This window comes from Caloenas nicobarica, chromosome 2 (genome assembly GCF_036013445.1).
Source record: "Caloenas nicobarica isolate bCalNic1 chromosome 2, bCalNic1.hap1, whole genome shotgun sequence".
In the NCBI taxonomy this organism is placed as follows: domain Eukaryota; kingdom Metazoa; phylum Chordata; class Aves; order Columbiformes; family Columbidae; genus Caloenas; species Caloenas nicobarica.
This window is the reverse complement of record NC_088246.1, coordinates 115,907,180-115,927,197: the sequence shown is the minus strand read 5'-3', so window position 1 is coordinate 115,927,197 and position 20,018 is coordinate 115,907,180. Positions and strand designations below refer to the sequence as shown.

Genomic DNA, 20,018 nt, shown 5'->3' with positions numbered 1-20,018 from the left:
CATGATCTTTCTCTGCTAAATGAGAGGACTCCTTTGATTTTCAGCTTCCTGCTCCTGCAACAGACTGAGTCACGGATGAAGTCAAAGTTTGCTATTGTCATAAGCTTTCAGATCCTTTCGCTGTTTCCCAGGTTTCTCCTTGAGTCTTTTCCAGTTTTTCCCCATCACCCTTCTTGGTCTCTGGGCAGTATCACTGGCCTCAGCGGTTGCACAGATGGCGAAGATAAACATCACATCCTTCAGTCTCACCTTTAAGATCAGTGTCACAGAATCACAGAATCACAGAATGTCAGGGATTGGAAGGGACCTCGAAAGATCATCTAGTCCAATCCCCCTGCCAGGGCAGGAACACCTAGATGAGGTTACACAGGAAGGTGTCCAGGCGGGTTTTGAATGTCTCCAGAGAAGGAGAATCCACAACCTCCCTGGGAAGCCTGTTTCAGTGTTCCGTCACCCTGACTGAGAAGAAGTTTCTTCTCAAATTTAAGTGGAACCTCTTGTGTTCCAGCTTGAACCCATTACCCCTTGTCTTACTGTTGGTTGTCACCGAGAAGAGCCTGGCTCCATCCTCGTGACACCCACCCTTTATATATTTATAAACATTGATGAGGTCACCCCTCAGTCTCCTCTTCTCCAAGCTAAAGAGACCCAGCTCCCTCAGCCTTTCCTCGTAAGGGAGATGCTCCACTCCCTTAATCATCTTTGTGGCCCTGCGCTGGACTCTCTCCAGCAGTTCCCTGTCCTTCTTGAACTGAGGGGCCCAGAACTGGACACAATATTCCAGATGAGGTCTCACCAGGGCAGAGTAGAGGGGAAGGAGAACCTCTCTCGACCTGCTAACCACCCCCCTTCTAATACACCCCAGGATGCCATTGGCCTTCTTGGCCGCAAGGGCACAGTGCTGGCTCATGGTCATCCTGCTGTCCACCAGGACCCCCAGGTCTCTTTCCCCTACACTGCTCTCTAATAGGTCATTCCCCAACCTGTACTGGAACCTGGGGTTGTTCCTGCCCAGATGCAAGACTCTACATTTTCCCTTGTTATATTTCATTAAATTTTTCCCCGCCCAACTCTCTAGCCTATCCAGATCTCAGTGTCTAACCCTGACGACCTGCCAGCCTCTGCGCTCCCTAACCACATCAGCCCTCTTGGTTCTGATGTTGCATTGACACTCAGGCACAACTGATCCCACCGCCCCTTGTCCTCCAGTGCCACATCTGTCTCGGTCACTAAACTGTCAGGGCTGAATCCCTCCTGTAAGCACGGTTTGCCTTCATTCCTTACAGGCAGGTAGCTCAAGATTTGGCTACATAAAAGCACACGTTATCTGCCTGTGCAGAGCTTATCTCAGAATCCAGGCCACTCTTACACCAAATGCCTTGTATTTTTAACCAGTCTCCAAATCTCTGCATCATCTGCAAAGTCACTATGTGGCATTAAATCAAATACGTTAGAGCAACCTTTTGTTTTACAGCCACACTATTACCTTTAGCCATCATGCTCTGACATATCATTAGTCAACATCAAAACCACCCTGAGGTCAAGACCCACTTTCCATAAAACTGTCTGGACCACCAGTAACTACATTATTATAGTTTTGGGAGATGCAGATTGGCAAGAAGCCAAGGGAAGCTTGATCAAGACCAAAGATCTAAAATGCCAATAAATAACTGATTATTTATAAATATAGGATCATAGAATCATTTCAGTTGGAAGAGACCCTCAGGATCATTGAGTCCAACCATAACCTAACTCTAGCACTAAACCATGGCCCTATACCCTTTTTCCTTATTACCTTCAGGACACCACAATTGTACAATATACGCTAAAAAGACCCTTTTTCCCTTCTAGAGTTGGCCAACAGGCTGTATCCCCTCAAATTCCTCTGAGACACAATGAGGGCAGTTTGTGCCATGTTCTAATCTGATTAGTTTTAGAATTTACTGGTGTTTTACCTTTCTAAAAATCTCCACTTGTAGTCCAAATGCTAGGACCTACTGTTAGGTTGGTTGTCAGGGCTACTGCACTCCCTTGCCCTGCTCTTCAACATTGATTTTTTTCTGACATTACGTGCTACAGGTCTGTATGTGAGGATTTCACCTGAATTTTTCATTCTTTGTCCTACACTGGTCAAAGCTGGACAACAAACCCTAGTAAGCTATTTTGTTCTTTACTGCCCGAAAACCACTATATGCACCTACGAATCTCCTACCAGTTATACTGTTATTTAAACACTGTTTCCTTAAGGGACCAGCTTAGTCATCGTTCTTGGAAAAGGCTTAGATCCCCAAGAGAGCTGCTGTATGTAATGCTTGGGAAAATGCAGAATGATCGATTTTCCTTCTCCTGGATCATTCTGTTAGAGCAATCCTATTTTCTTCCTTAAAAGCATGTTTAAAAGCAAAGTGATATTTACCTGCTAATAAAAAAAGGTTTCTAATAATAAACATGCACATGGCATTTGGAAGTTCTTCTGCAGCAGATAATGTATGATTTAATTGTTTGTCTGAATGCTGTAACACCCCTTACCTATGGTAAACATCTCGGATCCTATAAGATGGTCTCATGGTGCATCACTAAGTTATAAAGCAGGGAGGAATAATTTTTCACATTTGAGAAAGGCAGCAAAAAAGCTGGCATATGATTAATTTTGTGCTTGCCACTGCTGATTGCTGAATGGTTGCTACTCACAACAGCTTGCTTGTTCACTGGAAGCCTTGTTTGCTGATGTATGAAACTTGGCACAGATTTTGAGGCTGACATCAGAAATCAGCTCTGAATTCTGAAAACCACGGTACCCACTAAGCATATTGCCCCCACTCCCTCTGGCTTCTTCAGGAAATACAGCTCTTCCACAAACACCCTATACCTCCCTAACAAAAAAACCAAAACCAACTAACCAAACAAAACAAAAAAAAAAACAAGAACAAGAACAACAAAACCCCCTCAATTCTTAATACTTAAACAAACTAGTGCTTCCATGTCCATGAGCAGAGACAACAGAAGGAAGTTACCACTGAAAAACTTGCTGTGTGTATCAGGAATCAGACCAGAAAGGAAATAAAAAGCATCAGCCCAGCCTCTAGTTTTTTCAGATTTCTTTCCCAAATATTGCCTCTCCAACTGGGGGACCCTCTTTACATAAAAATCTCCCAGGCAGAGCAGGAAAGGAGTGCACAGCCTCCACCGCCAGAATGCCACAAAACCTGCTGGAGGGGGCTAGTTCAAAACAGCCTTAGGAGCTGGACTGGAAGAGAAGCAGGGCAGGCAGCGGTCAGAAGCTCATCACAGAGGGATAGAGCTGCATTTTACTTGGAGGTCTGATGATATGCATGGAAAATAAAAATATTCTGAGGGTCATTAATGGTTTGCTGGAGCAGAAGGTCCAGAAACTTGTCACAAAGTGCACTTTGAAGAAGGTGTGGTGGTAGCTGGCTGCTGTTCAAGAAAATGGAATTATTGTTTATGGGAGAAAAGCGTTCTCCTGGACTTCAGCTCTTCAACAAAGAGCATCTACAACCCTGTGCAGCTCTGAATGACTTCTCTCTGACATCAGAAGCAGTTTGAGTCAGAGTGGGTTCACGTGCCCCGATTGCTATTGTGCCATGTAGACGTCTTTAAAATGAGTTAATGAAAAGGTTTTCACTCACTAATTCTCATATTTCACCAAGAAGTTGTACTAACTACTATGGTTCAGAGCAACCATTATTTTGCAAGAGAGATCTGACAATGTGTAACTGTCTGAGACTGTACAAGCTAATCTTGCAATTTCTTTAATGAGGTGTATCCTATGAAACTACAAAAACTTATTGAGCACAAGGCTCTCAACAGAATCAGCAATTCACTTGACTTGAAGAAGATAATGTCTGTTTTCTCTAGCGTCTGTCTAGGTTTGAGTGTGTTGCACAAAAAGGCTGCCATCAGCCAATGTGGTGTATATCTTATGTACCATATACATGCAGAATATTGTAGCCTCTTCTTTCATAGCTGATTGATGATGTTTGACTACCAGGGCTTTGCTGCCCCGCACGCAAAGGTGAAACACAGAAACCATGGATGCTATCTGGGTGGCAGAAACGATTTTGGAGTCTCCTGAGCTCAAGCTGGGGCTGTTGGAAGGTGGCTGAAAGTAATAACAAACAGTCAAAAGGGCACCAAACCAGACATTTCATACCCTGCAGATGCTGTTTGGCCCTGGCATGGAACTGTATGTACACTAACAAAAAAACTGAGAAAGCTATAGCATGGGGTGGGAGAGGAGCACTGTTTTACTGCTTTTATATCTGCTAATATAGGATGACTCTAGAAATGTTCCTGTCCCACTCTCGCCATAAATTGTTTGTTCAGCTGGCTCAGGTTGTTGTTTCGGTGGCCTGTTTCTGCTGCATAGGGAATCTTCTGCTCCACAGTTTATGGAATATACCACCAATAAACCTGCTGAGTAAAGTGGGTGAAACCACATGCTGGTTGCTACTTGTGCTAACTTGTACGTCAGGGTTGCCTTGCCTTTCTCTTTTAAAGGGAAAATTTATTTTGTGTTATTTTACAAGACTGTTTTGACAGTACAGTCTAGGAAACCTAATTATCTAGCTCCTTTAATAAGCTACGTCCTAGAAATCTGAAGAAACTGGTTTAACCAGTGCACAGAACCATCAACAGGAAGCTTTAAAAGGATTGGCTGATAAGCTGCAGTCTGGGTACAGGTGATTTCTCCTCTGTGCTGAAACAGATCACAGAATCACAGAATGGTTGGGGTAGGAAGGGACCTCTGGAGATCATCTATTCCAACCCACCTGCCAAAGCAGTTTCACCCAGAGCAGATCACACACAGGAAAGCATCCAGGCGAGTTTCGAATGTCTTTAGAGAAGGAGACTCCACAACCTCTCTGGGCAGCCTGTTCCAGCGCTCTGGCACCCTCAGATGCTGCTAACTTCTGTATGGACACAATTTCCATCCCTGCAGTTGGATGTGAGTCTAGACTGGCTTCTTCCACCCTGCAGCAGTTTTCTGCAGGTCAAGTTTCTTCAAGTTTTTCCCAGCTCTTTGGAAAGCTAAGTATGCAGCTTGAGCCATAAAGCAGTTTCCCAGATCACAAAGCTCTGAGGAATGAATCCCAATACCTTTTCCCTTTCATTTTTCCAGAATTGACCATCAATGTCATCAATGGTGACAGTTTCTTCTGCAATGTTTGTAGAGATGAACTCTTATTTTAACCACAGCCGGTCCTGCCTTGCTGCTGGACTGCCAAAGGCTGTACCCAAAGCATCACTGCTCAGCTTGTGTCATCCCCGGGGCTGAGAGGGGACAGGGACACCTCACTTCACAGGCTGAGAGCCACAAATATGAGCAGTTAGAAGAGAAATGAGCCCCAAGCTATCTTGTATCAGACATAGTGTGGCCAGCAGGACTAGGGAAGTGATTGTCCCCCTGTACTCGGCGCTGGTGAGGCTGAACCTCAAATACTGTGTTCAGGTTTTGGGCCCCTCACTACAGGAAAGACACTGAGGTGCTGGAGAGAGTTCAGAGAAGGGCAACAAAGCTGGTGAGGGGCCTGGAGCACAAGTCTGATGAGGAGCGGCTGAGGGAACTGGGGCTGTTCAGCCTGGAGAAAAGGAGGCTGAGGGGAGACCTGATCGCTGTCTGCAACTGCCTGAAAGGACTTTGTAGCATGGAGGGGGTTGGTCTGTTCTCCTGAGTAGCAAGTGATAGGACAAGAGTAAATGGCCTCAAGTTCCACCAGGGGAGGTTTAGACTGGATATTAGGAAAAATGTCTTCATGGAAAGAGTGGTCAGGTATTGGAACAGGCTGCCCAGGGAAGTGGTGGAGTCACCATCTCTGGAGGGGTTTAAAAGACACACAGACGAGGTTCTTAGGGATGTGGTTTAGTGCCAGTGTTAGGTTAATGGTTGGACTTGATGATCTTGAGGGTCTTTTCCAACCAAAATGGTTCCAGGATTCCATCATCCACACTGCAGTTTTCTTTGCTGTGACACTCACAGTCACAAGCCAGAGAAACAATTACTGAAAGTGCTAGCTATTTTAATGACCAGCTATCAAATTCACCACTCAAAAATATGTTCGGTGGAGATGTTTTCAAAGCTGAGTTCCTCAAGTTAAGTGAAAGGTTGACATGCTGCAATAGAAGGCTCAGGGGTTTTGGAAAAAGCGCAGAGAGCCCAACTCCAGCACAGCTCAGTGTCATGACCACGCACAAGCTGCCTGGAACGAGGTCCTGGACACAGGAAGGAGTCCCAAGAGGTGTTTCTATCCACTGCAATACCTGTGCTCCTCCGTGTCACAGGGAACCAGGGACATCTTTAAAGGTCTTAAGGTACTCAGAAACTCTGTTGATTTTAGGATGAATGCATAAAGCAAATCCACTTGGATTTCCAGAGGTCCTTTTCATCCAGAATTCCTATTAACTTCAGTGGCTGCAACAGCATCCAGACCCCTCAGAAAAACAGGGTATGTGCTCAGATTACTTACTGCTAGACTTAGCTGGCCTTTGGGGTGACACAAAGTGTTGACTTTGCATCTTATTTTTAGCTAATATTGCTGTGGCTCTTTGTCCATGGGATGAAGAGCATTTCCAAAACTTTGTATCTTATTCTTATTGTATCTGTCTTCTACATAAAGGGATCTTTATTATTATTATTATGGAAATACTCTGGAAAACTGTGCCTGCTGATAAAGATAAGAAGCCAGTTGAATAACAGAAGCTTACTCACTGTTTCTTAGCAAGAAAAATATTCAGTTATATTATCAGACATAACAACTGATATATAAACTAAGACAAAATGCTAGGATATATCCTACAAACACTTTTTTGCAACAGATGGAAAAAAAAAGTTCATGAATCAAATATTTATTAATTTTTTTCAGGTAACATTTCTATCAAGTTTATGGCTGTTTTTATGTAGGCATCTCAGAAATTAATCATTCTCTGTGGAATAATACCTTAGGAATAAGTATTTTCGCCTATAAGAAATTCATAAAGCATACATGTATTTATGCACAAAACAGACTGAAATTAGAGGGCTGCTTTTCAGCATTTGACTCCACGTGTATTCGTTGTGAAGATAATAATTGGCTGCTAGTCAGACAATAGTTAAGTCGACAGTTCTGCATACGTCTGGTTTGCTACAAAAGCTGTTTCTTAAAAGCCCTCATCTCTCAGAGCCACCTTCTCCAATATTTATGTTGATTACTACCTTTCACTTCATTTAATTGTATGTGTGAGAATAAATGTGAGGAAAATTTTACTGGAGCCAAGTAACACCTACCAGAATTCAATTCATAAAACTTGCAGTTCAACGTAATGTCAGAATTTCTATCGACCTGGTTCCATGTTTGATGGAAACCACAGGCTACGTGCACAAATCGGTCCACAGGAATGTACGTGGTTCTTGCCCACAGCAGTTGTATGAGAACAGGCATGTGCAAGGGTCGACTCTCAGCAGGATGGTTTAGTCTACACGAAGCCTGTTCAGACAGCCTATTTCAAACCTATTCAGGTTTGGAAGGACATTAATAAAATCATGAGGCACATGAGGAAATTGTCTTGGAGAAAAAAGGAGAGGGCAGGTGTTGTCTTTATAAGCAGGGAGGAGCTAGTTTCCTTTCTGAGCTGGATGATCCTGCCATAAAGAACCTATTTTGCTGATGGAAACACCGTGACAGGCACCGTGCCTTTGCAGTAAGGGAAGTCCCTGCCGACTACTGCTGTACAGGTCCCACTGGTGCTGCAATCCAGGCAGCTGCACCGCTCACACATCCCCCAGAAGCCCCCCTGCCTGCCTCTGCCCCGAAAACAAGGATCCCACTCCTCACCTTGCAGCCACCACCCCCAGCTGCGCATCTACCCACCAGCACTTTGCGTGTGGGAGGACACAACGGTGTGACCGGGATCTGTCACATTTATAATTTATCTTGTAAGACTCAGGATAATCTTAATACCTTTCCCTGAAGCTGTTTTCTTGAGTTACTTGTCTGCTAAGCCTCCCGCCAGAGGCACCCCTGACAAGCCAGCTAGCTTGACGCCTACCCTTACACCCACTAATAGATGTCAAAACGTCATTCAGCCATTGCTAAACTTGTTCCCGGCAGGTTCGGCTCTCACACTTAGCACCTGGCACTACCCTCGAAGAAACGCAAGCAGACAATGCCTAGTTTACTCCCACTGATTTTCATTTTACGCAAGTTACCAGTATTATGGAGACACAGGTCTTGAAAATCCACAGGCCAGCACTTCCATTGACTCGCACATCACTCGAGGAAGGAGCATGCACTGCAACCTGCACCTTCACAGACCACTTTAAAGCCCATTATTATACATTTGGTTAAGCAGCAATAGCACACTGTACCCTTGCCCGGGGATGCTGACCCTGCCCTTTCCCTCAAGCACCATGGATTGCCTTTGCAGAAGCAGCCTTTGCATGCACAGTACCTGCCGTTTCTGGTGTCGTGTTGCCGCATGTTCTTGATAAAATGAACCTTCTTAAAGTTCTTTGGTCTGGGTGATCCTGAGAGTGTCCGACATCTGAAAAAGAAATCAGTTGGGGGGCGGGGGAGGGCGGGAAAGAAGAAAAAAATAAAAGTACTCAGTTGCCTGCTGTACAGCCAAGAAGTCTACACAAAGGCAGGAAGGAAAGACAAGACAAATGATTCAAATCACCCTGTGTTAGGAATCAGCAAGAACAAAAAAGACAATAAGTCTGGAAATGCGACGGCTCAAATAAAAAAAAAAAATTAAAATAATAATAAGAAAAGGCACCACCACCCCTCCCTTCACACAAAAAACCCCACGTAATAGAAAAAATCTCAGCAAAAAAAAAATTTCCTGTAATCTGCTGTGACAGCTTAGCCCAAGCTTTCAGAGGAAAAAAAAATTAAACCAAAACAAAACCTGGTAAAGATGAGATTTTCACCCTTATAGCAACACATACACTTTTGTACCTTCCTCAACTATTGATAAAGGAGTTACTAAGGAAAGTTCTTTCTTCTTTTAATTTTAGAAACATTTAAAATCTCTCATTTGCAAGGATAATGCCTATTTGCTTTTTACTCTAAATATCACTTTTCGCATTCCTGACAGCATAGAAAACAACTAAAAATAAATTACCTCAGGGGAAAAAAAAAATCTTTCTTCAAAATATTAATCCTTAAATCTATTCTACATCCAAATGCACTTTTTAAATTGCAGTTAGGGAAAGAAATTGCCAGAGGGAGGAGAGATGAGACAAACAGCAATATCCCCCCTGCTTCCAGCTTTGCTCTTTTTAATCAGCTGAAACCACAATGCATGTAGAAGCTTTTTCTCTGTCTCAGTGCTGTTTTCTTGCATGGCACAGCACAGCGCGCAGGCAGCAGGGATAACTCCTGCGCTCGCTGCGTGGCCAGGGCTGCTGGACCACAGCCACTGCATCCTCCGTGGAGACAAGGGACAAGCATCCTCTGCCTGCACACCGAACCAGCACAGTCCCTCTGTGTTGAGCCTCCCTAATCTATTTTTCCCATCCTCTCCTATGCACAAGCAGAGTTCAGCAGCTTCCCAATCCCAAGAGGTCCTTTTGTTGGACTGAAACCACGGCCCACCAGTCCCAGGCCTCCAGAGACTGTTCCCAAATGCCATCATGCTGCATGGGCACACCCTGAGGCGGGATCCCATCACTTTGCCATTTCTGCCTTCCTTCTGTTAGTAAACTCCTTGAGATTCCCTCACCCTCTGGTTGCAATTAATTAGCCTTGTTACTTTCTTCACGGGAAGATAACACCAAGAGAGAGGTTCTACCACCAATTCTGCTAATTAGCAAGTAAAAACACTGCCTGGCAAACCATAATTTGTTTATATCTTTTGCCAGTTATACATGTTTGAATCATTTATGAGAATGCTTCATAACATGCTGGTAAGCATTCAACAGTAAGCTTGGTAAAAATAATCAAGTCTTGGTAATGGGCCAGTTGGTACAGCCTCTGCTATTAAGTCTTTGCTTCGAGGTGGGGAGAGACAGCCAAACTGTATGTAGATAAACAAGGCTATAGGCTAAACATCAATATCAACCAGCTGAATTGCAGGTCCCAAGATAAAGAGACATTCAAAATCAAGCTGCTGCCTTGCTGAACAGCTGACCTGGAAGCACACCACGCACCGGTCGGATTACTGCTCAGCCCGTTTCTGAACTGTTAAGCAGTTGCTCCGTTTTCCGTCACCCTAGTGACTAATTACTGCGGTTCCCAGAGAAGCTGTGGCCTCCTGGATGCAGGAATAAAACCGCACTGAAGCTGCTGATGTAACAAGGGATGGGGCAGATTTATTAGTGAGGCAGCAGTCACAAACTTACCAGCCAACACAGAACGACAGTAACGTTGGTTACTGGAATAAGACCATGTGTGTGGAGAAAACAAACGATAAAAATCCATAAATGATAAGAATACTAAAAATACCACCTTTCAAAAGCTTACTTTATTAAACCAGCTGTACTTATTTTTAAAGGTACTGTGTTAGAAGCTAGTCATTCCTGTTAGTGACAACCAAATTTCTCTATTAATCAAATCTGACTTTTTATTTTCTGACATTTTATTTAAATATTGACTTTTTACTTAATATCCTAAAGCCAGGGAATGCGTAATTCATGTCACCTACCACCCTGCAGGGTGCTTCAGGTTTCACTTTACCCACTATGAAGAACATCTTAATGTGAACACCCAGCTGGTTTCCCACACGCGCAGGGACAGTAGGTCTGTCTGTACACGTGTCTTACAGACAAGTAACCGGAGAGAGAGTAAATAAAATGACCTTCGCAGTGGGGCATTTTCCTCAATGTCCTCCAGAGTCTCCAGAGAAGATCGCTGGGAGATCAGCCGACGCCTGCAGAGAAAACAGAACAGAAAAGAACACCATGGGTTAGAGGGCATGAGAAGGCCCTCAGAGCTGGTTATTTAGTAATGCTGACAAACTGACATTCACTAGCCGAGCCGTACCTTTGGATATTAATCAGTTTTGTTCTGTTCTGCTTACCTTACTAAATCCTATTGATCCCAACCAGAAGCAAACTTACTCCAGACAAGCTTCTGTAGCAAAACAGAGAAGTTGAAACCTCCCGACAGTTCCTCCTCAGTTTGTGCTTTCTGTTTTTTCTTCCTTCAAGGGTTTAACACCCACCTAACACCAGTCCCACGTTTACTGTGGTAGAGCTTGCAATGCTACAAGTACAGTTCTTTGATAAAATAACACAGACATAGATCTACAGAGAGTGCCTGTCATTCACACTGCCATGCTTCTCTTTGCCCCGTGCCTTTTTTACCCAATAAATGCCACTCGTTTCCCAGTGATGTCCACCTAATCTCTCCTGTGAGGACTGACTGAAGAGAGATGAAAGATGATGGAGCAGCAGCACTGGGCACAAACCAGCAGTTTAAAAGGGAGCTCTGACCACCCCTCGGAGCAGCATGGATGAGTTCAGTACTGTTTTAAACCAGTTTTCTATGGCTGAGTCAGATCCTTCTTCCAATTCCCATGAAAAGAAGTAAGGAAATCCTAGCATTCCAAGTTTTCTGACTGTTCTAGCAGGCAGGGAAGAAGCCCCAATACAGGCTTGTTTTAGCAGCAACCTCCAAACACCCCAAGGGCAGCACAAAATGTGGAGCTGCACCCAGCCCTCCAAAACCCACCGTAAATATAAAAAAACAAATGTAGAAAATACGGCCCACCTGAAGGCATGTAATGAAAAATTAAGCTGGCTATCATCAGAACGACCCCGCTGGTGGGTGTCAAGGAGCAGCAACAGCCACTGTGCCCCAGCACGGTGAAGTACGAGTATGAATTTAAATTATAAAAGTCCTCATTGGCTACCACTATTTTTTCCCCAGTTACCTCAATATCTTTCCTACCAAGCTGCCTTACTCCCTAGACCTGCAAATGAAGAGTTTCCAGATCTCAATGTGTTTATACCCCCATGCTTGGAAGGGTGCTCATTAATGTATTCCTGGGCGGTATTTTCACAATAAATTGTCTTCTCTGATGCCAGCGTAAGCAGTTTCTAATCCTTCTTGCAATTTGCTAGCCCCTCCAGTTGTGCTGCTACAACTGTTCCTGCAGCTGTGCTGCAAATCTGATTACTGAAATGTTTTTCAGTTCAAAATAACCCTGAGGTTCAGTGATTCAGTTTACTACTAGTTCAAACACCAGATTTCTATCACTAACCCCCAGACAATACATTTCAGGACAGTTTGAATGTGCGTGTGGCTTTCTGTGTACTTAAAAAACCATAAAAACCCCCTCAAACAATTTCTAGAGCAACTAAGTGTGAAGCATAATCCTCTTAGGAAAATATGCAAACCTAAATCCCCTCAGGCTTTGTCCTAATTAGAATTTTAGAAGATCTGGTGCAAGATAGGATACACCTTCAAAATTCTAAGAAAAAATAAAGTCTGCATTTCAGGGTGTGCTGAACTTGCTGGCATAGACAAGGAAGAGGGGACCAAACATCTGCCTCTTGTGCCCATCGGTGCTCCCTCAGCTCCATCCATAGTCAGAGGACACAGACACGCTCTTACAGAGAGAAATTCAGATCAGGAGGTGCTCCCCCTCAATTTTCAGTTGCATTGGTCCGTAAACAAAAGTTGAAAGGTTCAATTACCAGCACCACTGATAGCAGATGATTGTTGTTGCTTTTTAATACCTCTTTACACATTATTAGCTTAATAACACGCTTAAATGATGGTACCCTCCCATCTTGTGGTGTTACAAAAGCATACTTTGCGTGTTGTTGGTCAAAGAGAGATAAACAACAGTACAGCCTTGCTACCTTCTTCGTATCAAATTCATCTAACTAGTCACACAGTATTTACCCTAGATGCTTTTTAGATGCCGTAAGGCGCTTGTACATCACCAGATGCATATTCCAGCTGCCACTGCAACTCTCCTCCAAGCCTCTCCTCACCCGAAGTTTTGCATCGTCCTCAACTTTATTGCCAATGGCTTGGCAGAGATCAGTTTGAAGATCCTACATTTGCCTCTGTTATTAAGGCAGATGCACTGGTTGCCAAAAATACATGTGACCGCATTTCATTAACTCCAGGGCAGCTTTAAAGGCTGGTCATCCAGCTGCCTGTTCACATTCCTTGGACTTTCCTTGCTGGCCACAACTTCTTAAACCCAGCACCAGAGATGCTGCCTCCTGGGTTTTGCTTGCTAACCTTGAATGCAACACAGGCTGGACAGGAATCACTGCCACATCCCTGGCACAAAGGACCTCACACCAATTTTCAACAGTAGTGATTCTGTAGTATTTTGGGGACCTACCACAGCAAGGGAGTCTGCACAGAGAAGTGGGGGATGCTCTTTGGCTCACCCACTCATGGGAGAGGAGCACTGGTACCTGAGCACCCTCTTGACTACTGTGAGCATAAAAGCAACTTTGGATAAATTCATCCAGGAAGGAAGGAAGGAAGGAAGGAGATAAACACCCCCAAATCACCAGCAATGAAGAAGCATGGGTCCCACAGAAGCCTGCAGTGATATAAATGGGGGCTGCCCCAGCCCAGTCCCCTCCCTGTGCAGTGAGAGGGAGGACAACCAGGCCAGCACCCAACCCAGCTGAAAACTGCCACATCTTTCACTTGTCCCCAAAATCATTAGTTTTAATCAGTTCAGCAGCGGTGAGGCAGATTTGCAGCAACTCTGCTGAAATCAGTTCACTTTGCCCAGAAATTGCACCCTCTTTTCACTGAAGAGCACAGTTGCGATGAAGTATGTGCAATTACTCCACTTTATCTCAAATCTTTATTTTGAAGCCTAATTAAGATGACCTAAATACTAACCTTTTATAAGCTTTCCACAGCTGGATATTATACAGAACTGCCAACTAATGAACTCACCTGCTGTGAACAAAGTCACATCCTGTGCCACACACATAGGGAAAAAAAAACAACTTTGGAAAAGCAAAGCTTTTGAAAAGGTGTTCCAGGGAATACAAGCAAAACCAGTTTTTCATTGTCTTAATTAAAAATTAATCGTCTCAACTGGTGTTTAATATTTAAACTAATTTATCATCTTTCTTCAGTCAAGTAGTCAGGGCTTGTCTATACAACATCTAAAAGAGTTATTTTTCAAAAATTGGTTGAAGTGCTACAGCAGCTGGTATATGTAGACACTTGCACTGAAAACAACCCAAACTGATTTATATCACACATCACCATCATTCTGATGCAAAGCTGTGTTGATACTTATTTTATAATAAAAAAGTCCTATTTTGATAATAATTAGGGGAAAATCTTCCTATTGTTAAGGAAGCGTATCTATACACAGACCAAAATAAAATAGCACTATGTGGCTCATATAGGATTCAGGCTTTGGGATAAGTCTTTAGGTAGATGCATTTTCAATATAAAATGCTTTAAAACTTGTGCAAAGTAAATGTCAGCTAGCTAATACACACTAAAATACAACTGCCTTTCATAACAAAACTGAAGATGTTTCAGTAAAAATGTTAATTTCTCCTAATTCACAGAAAACCTTAAAAAAATCCTCCTAGTTTAACTACCACATCCTAGGTATACCAAACTCACCCTTCACTCTCTACACCCCCATACACACAGAAGCAAGCAGTTTAGCTCTGGAAAGATGATGACCTCCTGGTTCTAACCATCAGTCCCTGTAGGACATTGTTGGTCACAGTCTCATCTAGCTTACAGATTTTTTTTGGTCTTAAAATCATGTAATACCACTTTCCCTTAAACACCTATCTAAATTTTTTTTTTCCTGTTTCCTCCCTGTTCCCTCTGCAATTGTTACATGAGCCCAGAAATAACCAATACCCTACAATCAAATTCTAAGCTCAGTCCAAAGAAAGAGACTCGAGATAACTTGACGCCCTGGTATTTTAAACAGCTGTTTTCCAAGGTATTCATGACCCTATTTGCATACTGGATCTATCTGTGACCAGCTGTCTGAATCTCTGTGGAAGTTTCTTAAAACCTAAAATGTTGTTTCCGTTTCCCCTCTCCAAAGTCTGATTAATATGTGGCTCGGTTGCAAAAACGAAATAAAATACAAGGACAAAAAACCAGAAAGCATGTCTGTAACCAAAACAGCAAATAGCCGAAGCGAGCAGACTACAAAAAGATTCACTGTAACCAACCCATCAATTGGTGGAAAATTATCTTCACTGTCAATTGTTGCAAAATACTCAGCTCGATTAGGTTAAACATACAAAATCTTAAGTCCCATAGACAGGAGGTGATAAAAAAATGGAACTGCAATCAGAACACTGGATAAATTCATCCAGGAAGGAAGGAAGGAAGCCAATGATAATCCAAGAGATAAGGAAAAATAAATCCATGTGTAATGACTTTCTAGCACAGCTACAAAACCAGGAAGAAAAAGCTGCATTTTAAATACACGTAATTTTTGTGAAAGCTGTGGGTGCTTCTGCCCCTGCTTCTGTTGGGATTACAAACCTACAATGGCAGCTGGCAGCGCGAGTGCCGCTGGCTCCCAGAACAAAAGCATCCCTCGCGACAAGCTTCTCCACTTCGTCTGGGACAACTGAATCCCCTCAGAGATGCAGAGACAGTGGGACACATGAGTACTATTCATCTGAACGTCTGCTGACTGCATTAACTCTGATGGGGGAACTTGGGAGGGCAAAGATGCTTCAGATTGTTGGTAGTTCACATGCCCACTGGGTCACCTCCTCCCTTCAGATGGCCAGGGACAATGAATGTGTATGAACAAGGGCCAAGGAGCAGAAACAGCAAGGCTATCACCTTCTGGTCACAACAGTGTTTCTAATATTGTGGCTTAGGAGCATCGGAGAAGCACAAGACTGCTTGCTGCTTAGAAAATGTTGAATTCTTTATTTTCACTGTGCCTTCATCACAAAAGATGTCTCCTACACACAGGAAAACTATGCTAGATATATATATACACACAAGGGGAGTGGAAGGGAAGTCATTATAATACTTGCAGTGATGGGGAATGAGATCAGGATACCAATAAGGATACGTCAGGGCCTGCCTAGAGGTGTAAGTGGTGGGTTTTCCTCTGCCATCCATTCACCCTTCTGAAAAGTGACATCTCAAAGAGGAGCTCTTGTCTCAAAGCCAGCCTACCATTGCCCAAAAGCCAAACTAGTCCTTTGCAAGCACTTCATGGGGAGTTACCAAAACATGCTTTGGACATGCAGCTCCCACATGCATCACCTGATCCTGCCTCTATGGGAAGAGCAACCTCAGGGCTGTTTTTTCATTGCGTTTCATATTGTTCCCTCCAACACCAAAATGGCTTGAACAGTAAAAGGAAAACAAGGAGAGTATTCGATGAGATCTAAGATCAGGCTTCTAGGTGCTAGACTGGAAAAAAAAAATTTAAGGTAAATACATCTATTATATATTACAAGTAAATACGTATCTATAAACACAGTTCTGGTGTATAGTCCACAACAAACCCTGGCTGTTGAGTATTCCAGTTCCTTCAGCACATGCTGGCCACAAACCTATCTTGCAAGCAACTCTGAGTTTTGAATAAGGTACATTTACCATTCTCCTCCTTAACTCCTTTAGAGTTAGGATTTGGGTACAAACAGAAACGCAGCTGCTGGCTGTCTCCTGGGCCAGGGGACCAGGTCGGCACCAGAGATCTGCCAGGTGCAGGCAATGCCCTGTCCCTTTGTCACCTGGGGGAAACCTAAAAGCCACTCATCTCTGACTACTCCTCAGCCTGCCAGCTGAATGCTCCTACCCGAACTCCCAGGCTGAGCTGCTGTCAATTAATACACTCTTCTGAAATATTATACAAGACATCAGCTGTGTACGAATCCCCATTGCTTCCTGACCCCTCGCTGTGTGGCCCAGCATGAACCCAGATGAAAGACTCGCTAATGAGCCACCTCTCACCCTTTGAAATTTTTACTGGGATTCTTATGTCCCAGCTCATTTCTTCCTATCTTTTGCGAATATCACAGGAAGACAAACACAGGAAAAACAAACCCTGAGACTATTAAAAATTATTAAGGGAAACAGAGTTTCCAGGAGCTGCCCAAATCGATATAAAGCAGTATTTAATTGTGTGCTATCATAATTACACATCAGACCCATTCTCTGCAAGGAACATCAAACTCCATTTAGGATGTCCAAGCTGCACAGTGCATTGGCAAGGTTGCCCACAATGGGAGTTGAAAGCGTCTGGCGCACACTGAAAATGCATTGTTTTGTTAATCCAGCAGCCCAACCCAAACACACAGAGAATCTACCAAGAGACCTCCATTTGGCTGTCACCTACATGCAGGAAAGATGCAAACACGGTTTAAGACCACAACCTTCCACAGTGTGCTGTGAAGGAAAGTCTCTGATGCAGAAATCCTGAGCTAGAAGGACCCCCGACAACCTGCTCCTCTTGGGATACATATTGCAAGGAGAGAAACCTTCAAACCTTAGGCTAGTAATAGCCAAGAGAATGCCACGCCAAATGCCTCCTCGGTCTCCACCAACCTTCTAGGGGTAACCAGGAAGATGGGCAGAAAACAAGACTCCTCCCAAACCAGATGTCCCCTCTGCACTGAGTATCCTTCCCATATTGCCATCTAACTCCTTCTCCAAACCTCATCCTCCCACAATACCCAAGGCAGAAACTTTGCAATACACAGCACTCAAACTGCTGCCTGCTGACCTGTCTGCATTTAGTATCTTGGCGTAACAAATACGTATGTTGCCATCTTGAAGGTAGGATTTTTTTGTGTGTACAAATCATACTCATGTCAAATACAGAGCGCAAAAAGAAAGAAGGAATGAAGGAAATCAGGATGACAATACTTAAGTATCCTGCTGACCTTTCAAATAATGCTCTGTTCACAAATTATTATGTAGCTTTACACACGTGATCCTTCAAATGGCCCACAAAATTCTAGCACAGCTCTGTCACAATGTCCCAGAGGGATCATTTGGGTCTGGTTATATCAAATATAAAATGAGGAATACCAGTACTGTGAAGAGATGGCGGACTTATACTAGAATTGCTGAGAAGCAAGCTGTTCACTGACAAGGCATTTGTACAGTGTGAATGTGTATACACGTGTGCAGAAAACCAGAGGGTACAGTAGAACTGTTTTTTATAGTCTTTCACAGTTCAACTTGCTATATTAATTATTAGTCTTGCTGGAAGACATTATTCTGGGAGGAAATGCATTCAAAATTAGGCATTGATATGAAATCTCTAGTGAGGGAAAAAACCAGGATTAAGTCTGGGAAGAATGGAAGAGCAATCACCACACGTTGTTGATTCTGGGGGCCCTTTCATTTTCACCTTCCCCAGCTGGATTTCCAATTCACTAAAGACATACCTCGTTTGAAAACCTACCGTCTTCCCTCTGCAGGCAGCTGCCTCTGTACCCAGTCCTCCTCCATTACCCAAGCCATAACGAGGAGCTAAAGCTGCAATTCAGTAAGATTCATTTAAAGACAGCAGAGCTCTCATATATCCTGAAGCATCTAAAATCTACATCCTCTATTATCTGTAACCAATGATTTACAGATTCACTGTCTTCACTTTACTGACTCTGCAGCAACGTGAGAAGACTCAGAAGGCTTGTGCGCAGTGATTTATTTTGAGTATGCCTGAACACTGCCACAGCTATATTTTTCAGGCCAGCCATTACCTCATGACCTAACACATATAATCATGGTATGACATCAATGGGCACCAGCTTAATTAAAGACACTCAAAACTACCAAAGGAGCAAACAACAAGATTAATCATCTGTCCTTATGAAAGCAAGGATGCTTGCCAAAGCAGATATAATAACACTGTAAAGAACATACAAATTATCCATCTTTATGTCCTTTTTCTACAGTAAAACCCATACTATAATAGCCTTCGTCTGATCAACATTAGCCTAACAGATTCTTCATGTGTTTTTTCTGCCCAACAAACTCTGTGCATTGTAAAACAACGCATATTTAGGTCTGTCCACAAGCAAGGGTGCTTCTTAAAAGTCACATAGTAAGGAGCTCAGTTCTTGCAAGCTCAAGAAGTGGGCCCATGCACAACTCATGAGGTTCAACAAGGCCATGTGCAAGCTCCTGCACCTGGGTCAGGGCAACCGCCAGTATCAATACAGGCTGAGAGATGAAGGGATTGAGAGCAGGCCTGCAGAGAAGGACTTGAGGGTACTGGTGGAAGAAAGATTGGACATGAGCCAGCAATGTGCACTTGCAGCCCAGAAGGCCAATTGTATCCTGGGCTGCATCAAAAGGAGTGTGGCCAGCAGGTTGAGGGAGGTGATTCTGCCCCTCTGCTCTGCTCTGGTGAGACCACACCTGGAGTCCTGTGTCCAGCTCTGGAGCCCTCAGTACAGGAAAGACATGGACCTGTTGGAGAGGGGCCAGAGGGGGCCACAAAAATGATCAGAGGGATGGAACACCTTTCTTATGAGGACAGGCTGAAAGAGTTGGGGTTGTTCAGCCTGGAGAAGAGGAGGCTCTGGGGGGACCTTATTGTGGACTTTCAGAACTTAAAAGGGGCCGATAAGAAAGATGGGAACAGACGTCTTCACAGGGCCTGTTACAACAGCACAAGAGATAATGGTTTTAAACTGAACGAGGGGAGATTCAGGCTAGACCTGAGGAAGAAATTTTTTACACTGAGGGTGGTGAAACACTGGCCCAGGTAGCCCAGAGAGGTGGTAGATGCCCCATCCCTGGAGACATCCCAGGCCAGGCTGGACGGGGCTCTGAGCAACCTGATCTGGGTGAAGACGTCCCTGCTCATTGCAGGGTGTTGGACTAGAAGCCCTTTGAAGGTTCCTTCCAACCCAAACTATTCTATGATTCTATGATTCTTCCCTCCTCTTCTCGCTAGGGACAGATCCTGGAGCCAACCAGCATAATTGCTCTGGGAAAAGCAAACCACCTTCTCTTTCCCTCCATCCCTGCCACTGTGACTGGACACAGCATCTTCCTGTAACTGGGCACTGGGTTCACAGGTGGTTGCACAGGCTTAGATCACTTTCTTCTCTCTCT

The 20,018-nt window shown here is 43.8% G+C and overlaps 1 protein-coding gene across 1 annotated transcript in view; it reads right to left on the bottom strand.

Annotated features, from left to right (window-relative positions):
- CABLES1 (Cdk5 and Abl enzyme substrate 1) overlaps positions 1–20,018 on the bottom strand; it is a 76,085-nt gene that overhangs the window by 29,277 nt on the left and 26,790 nt on the right. Inside the window, exons 2-3 of the mRNA XM_065627590.1 lie at positions 10,798–10,869; positions 8,449–8,541 (exon numbers count right to left, since the gene is read on the bottom strand). Coding sequence (XP_065483662.1) covers positions 8,449–8,541; positions 10,798–10,869 — 165 coding nt within the window. The remainder of the gene's footprint in view (positions 1–8,448; positions 8,542–10,797; positions 10,870–20,018) is intronic.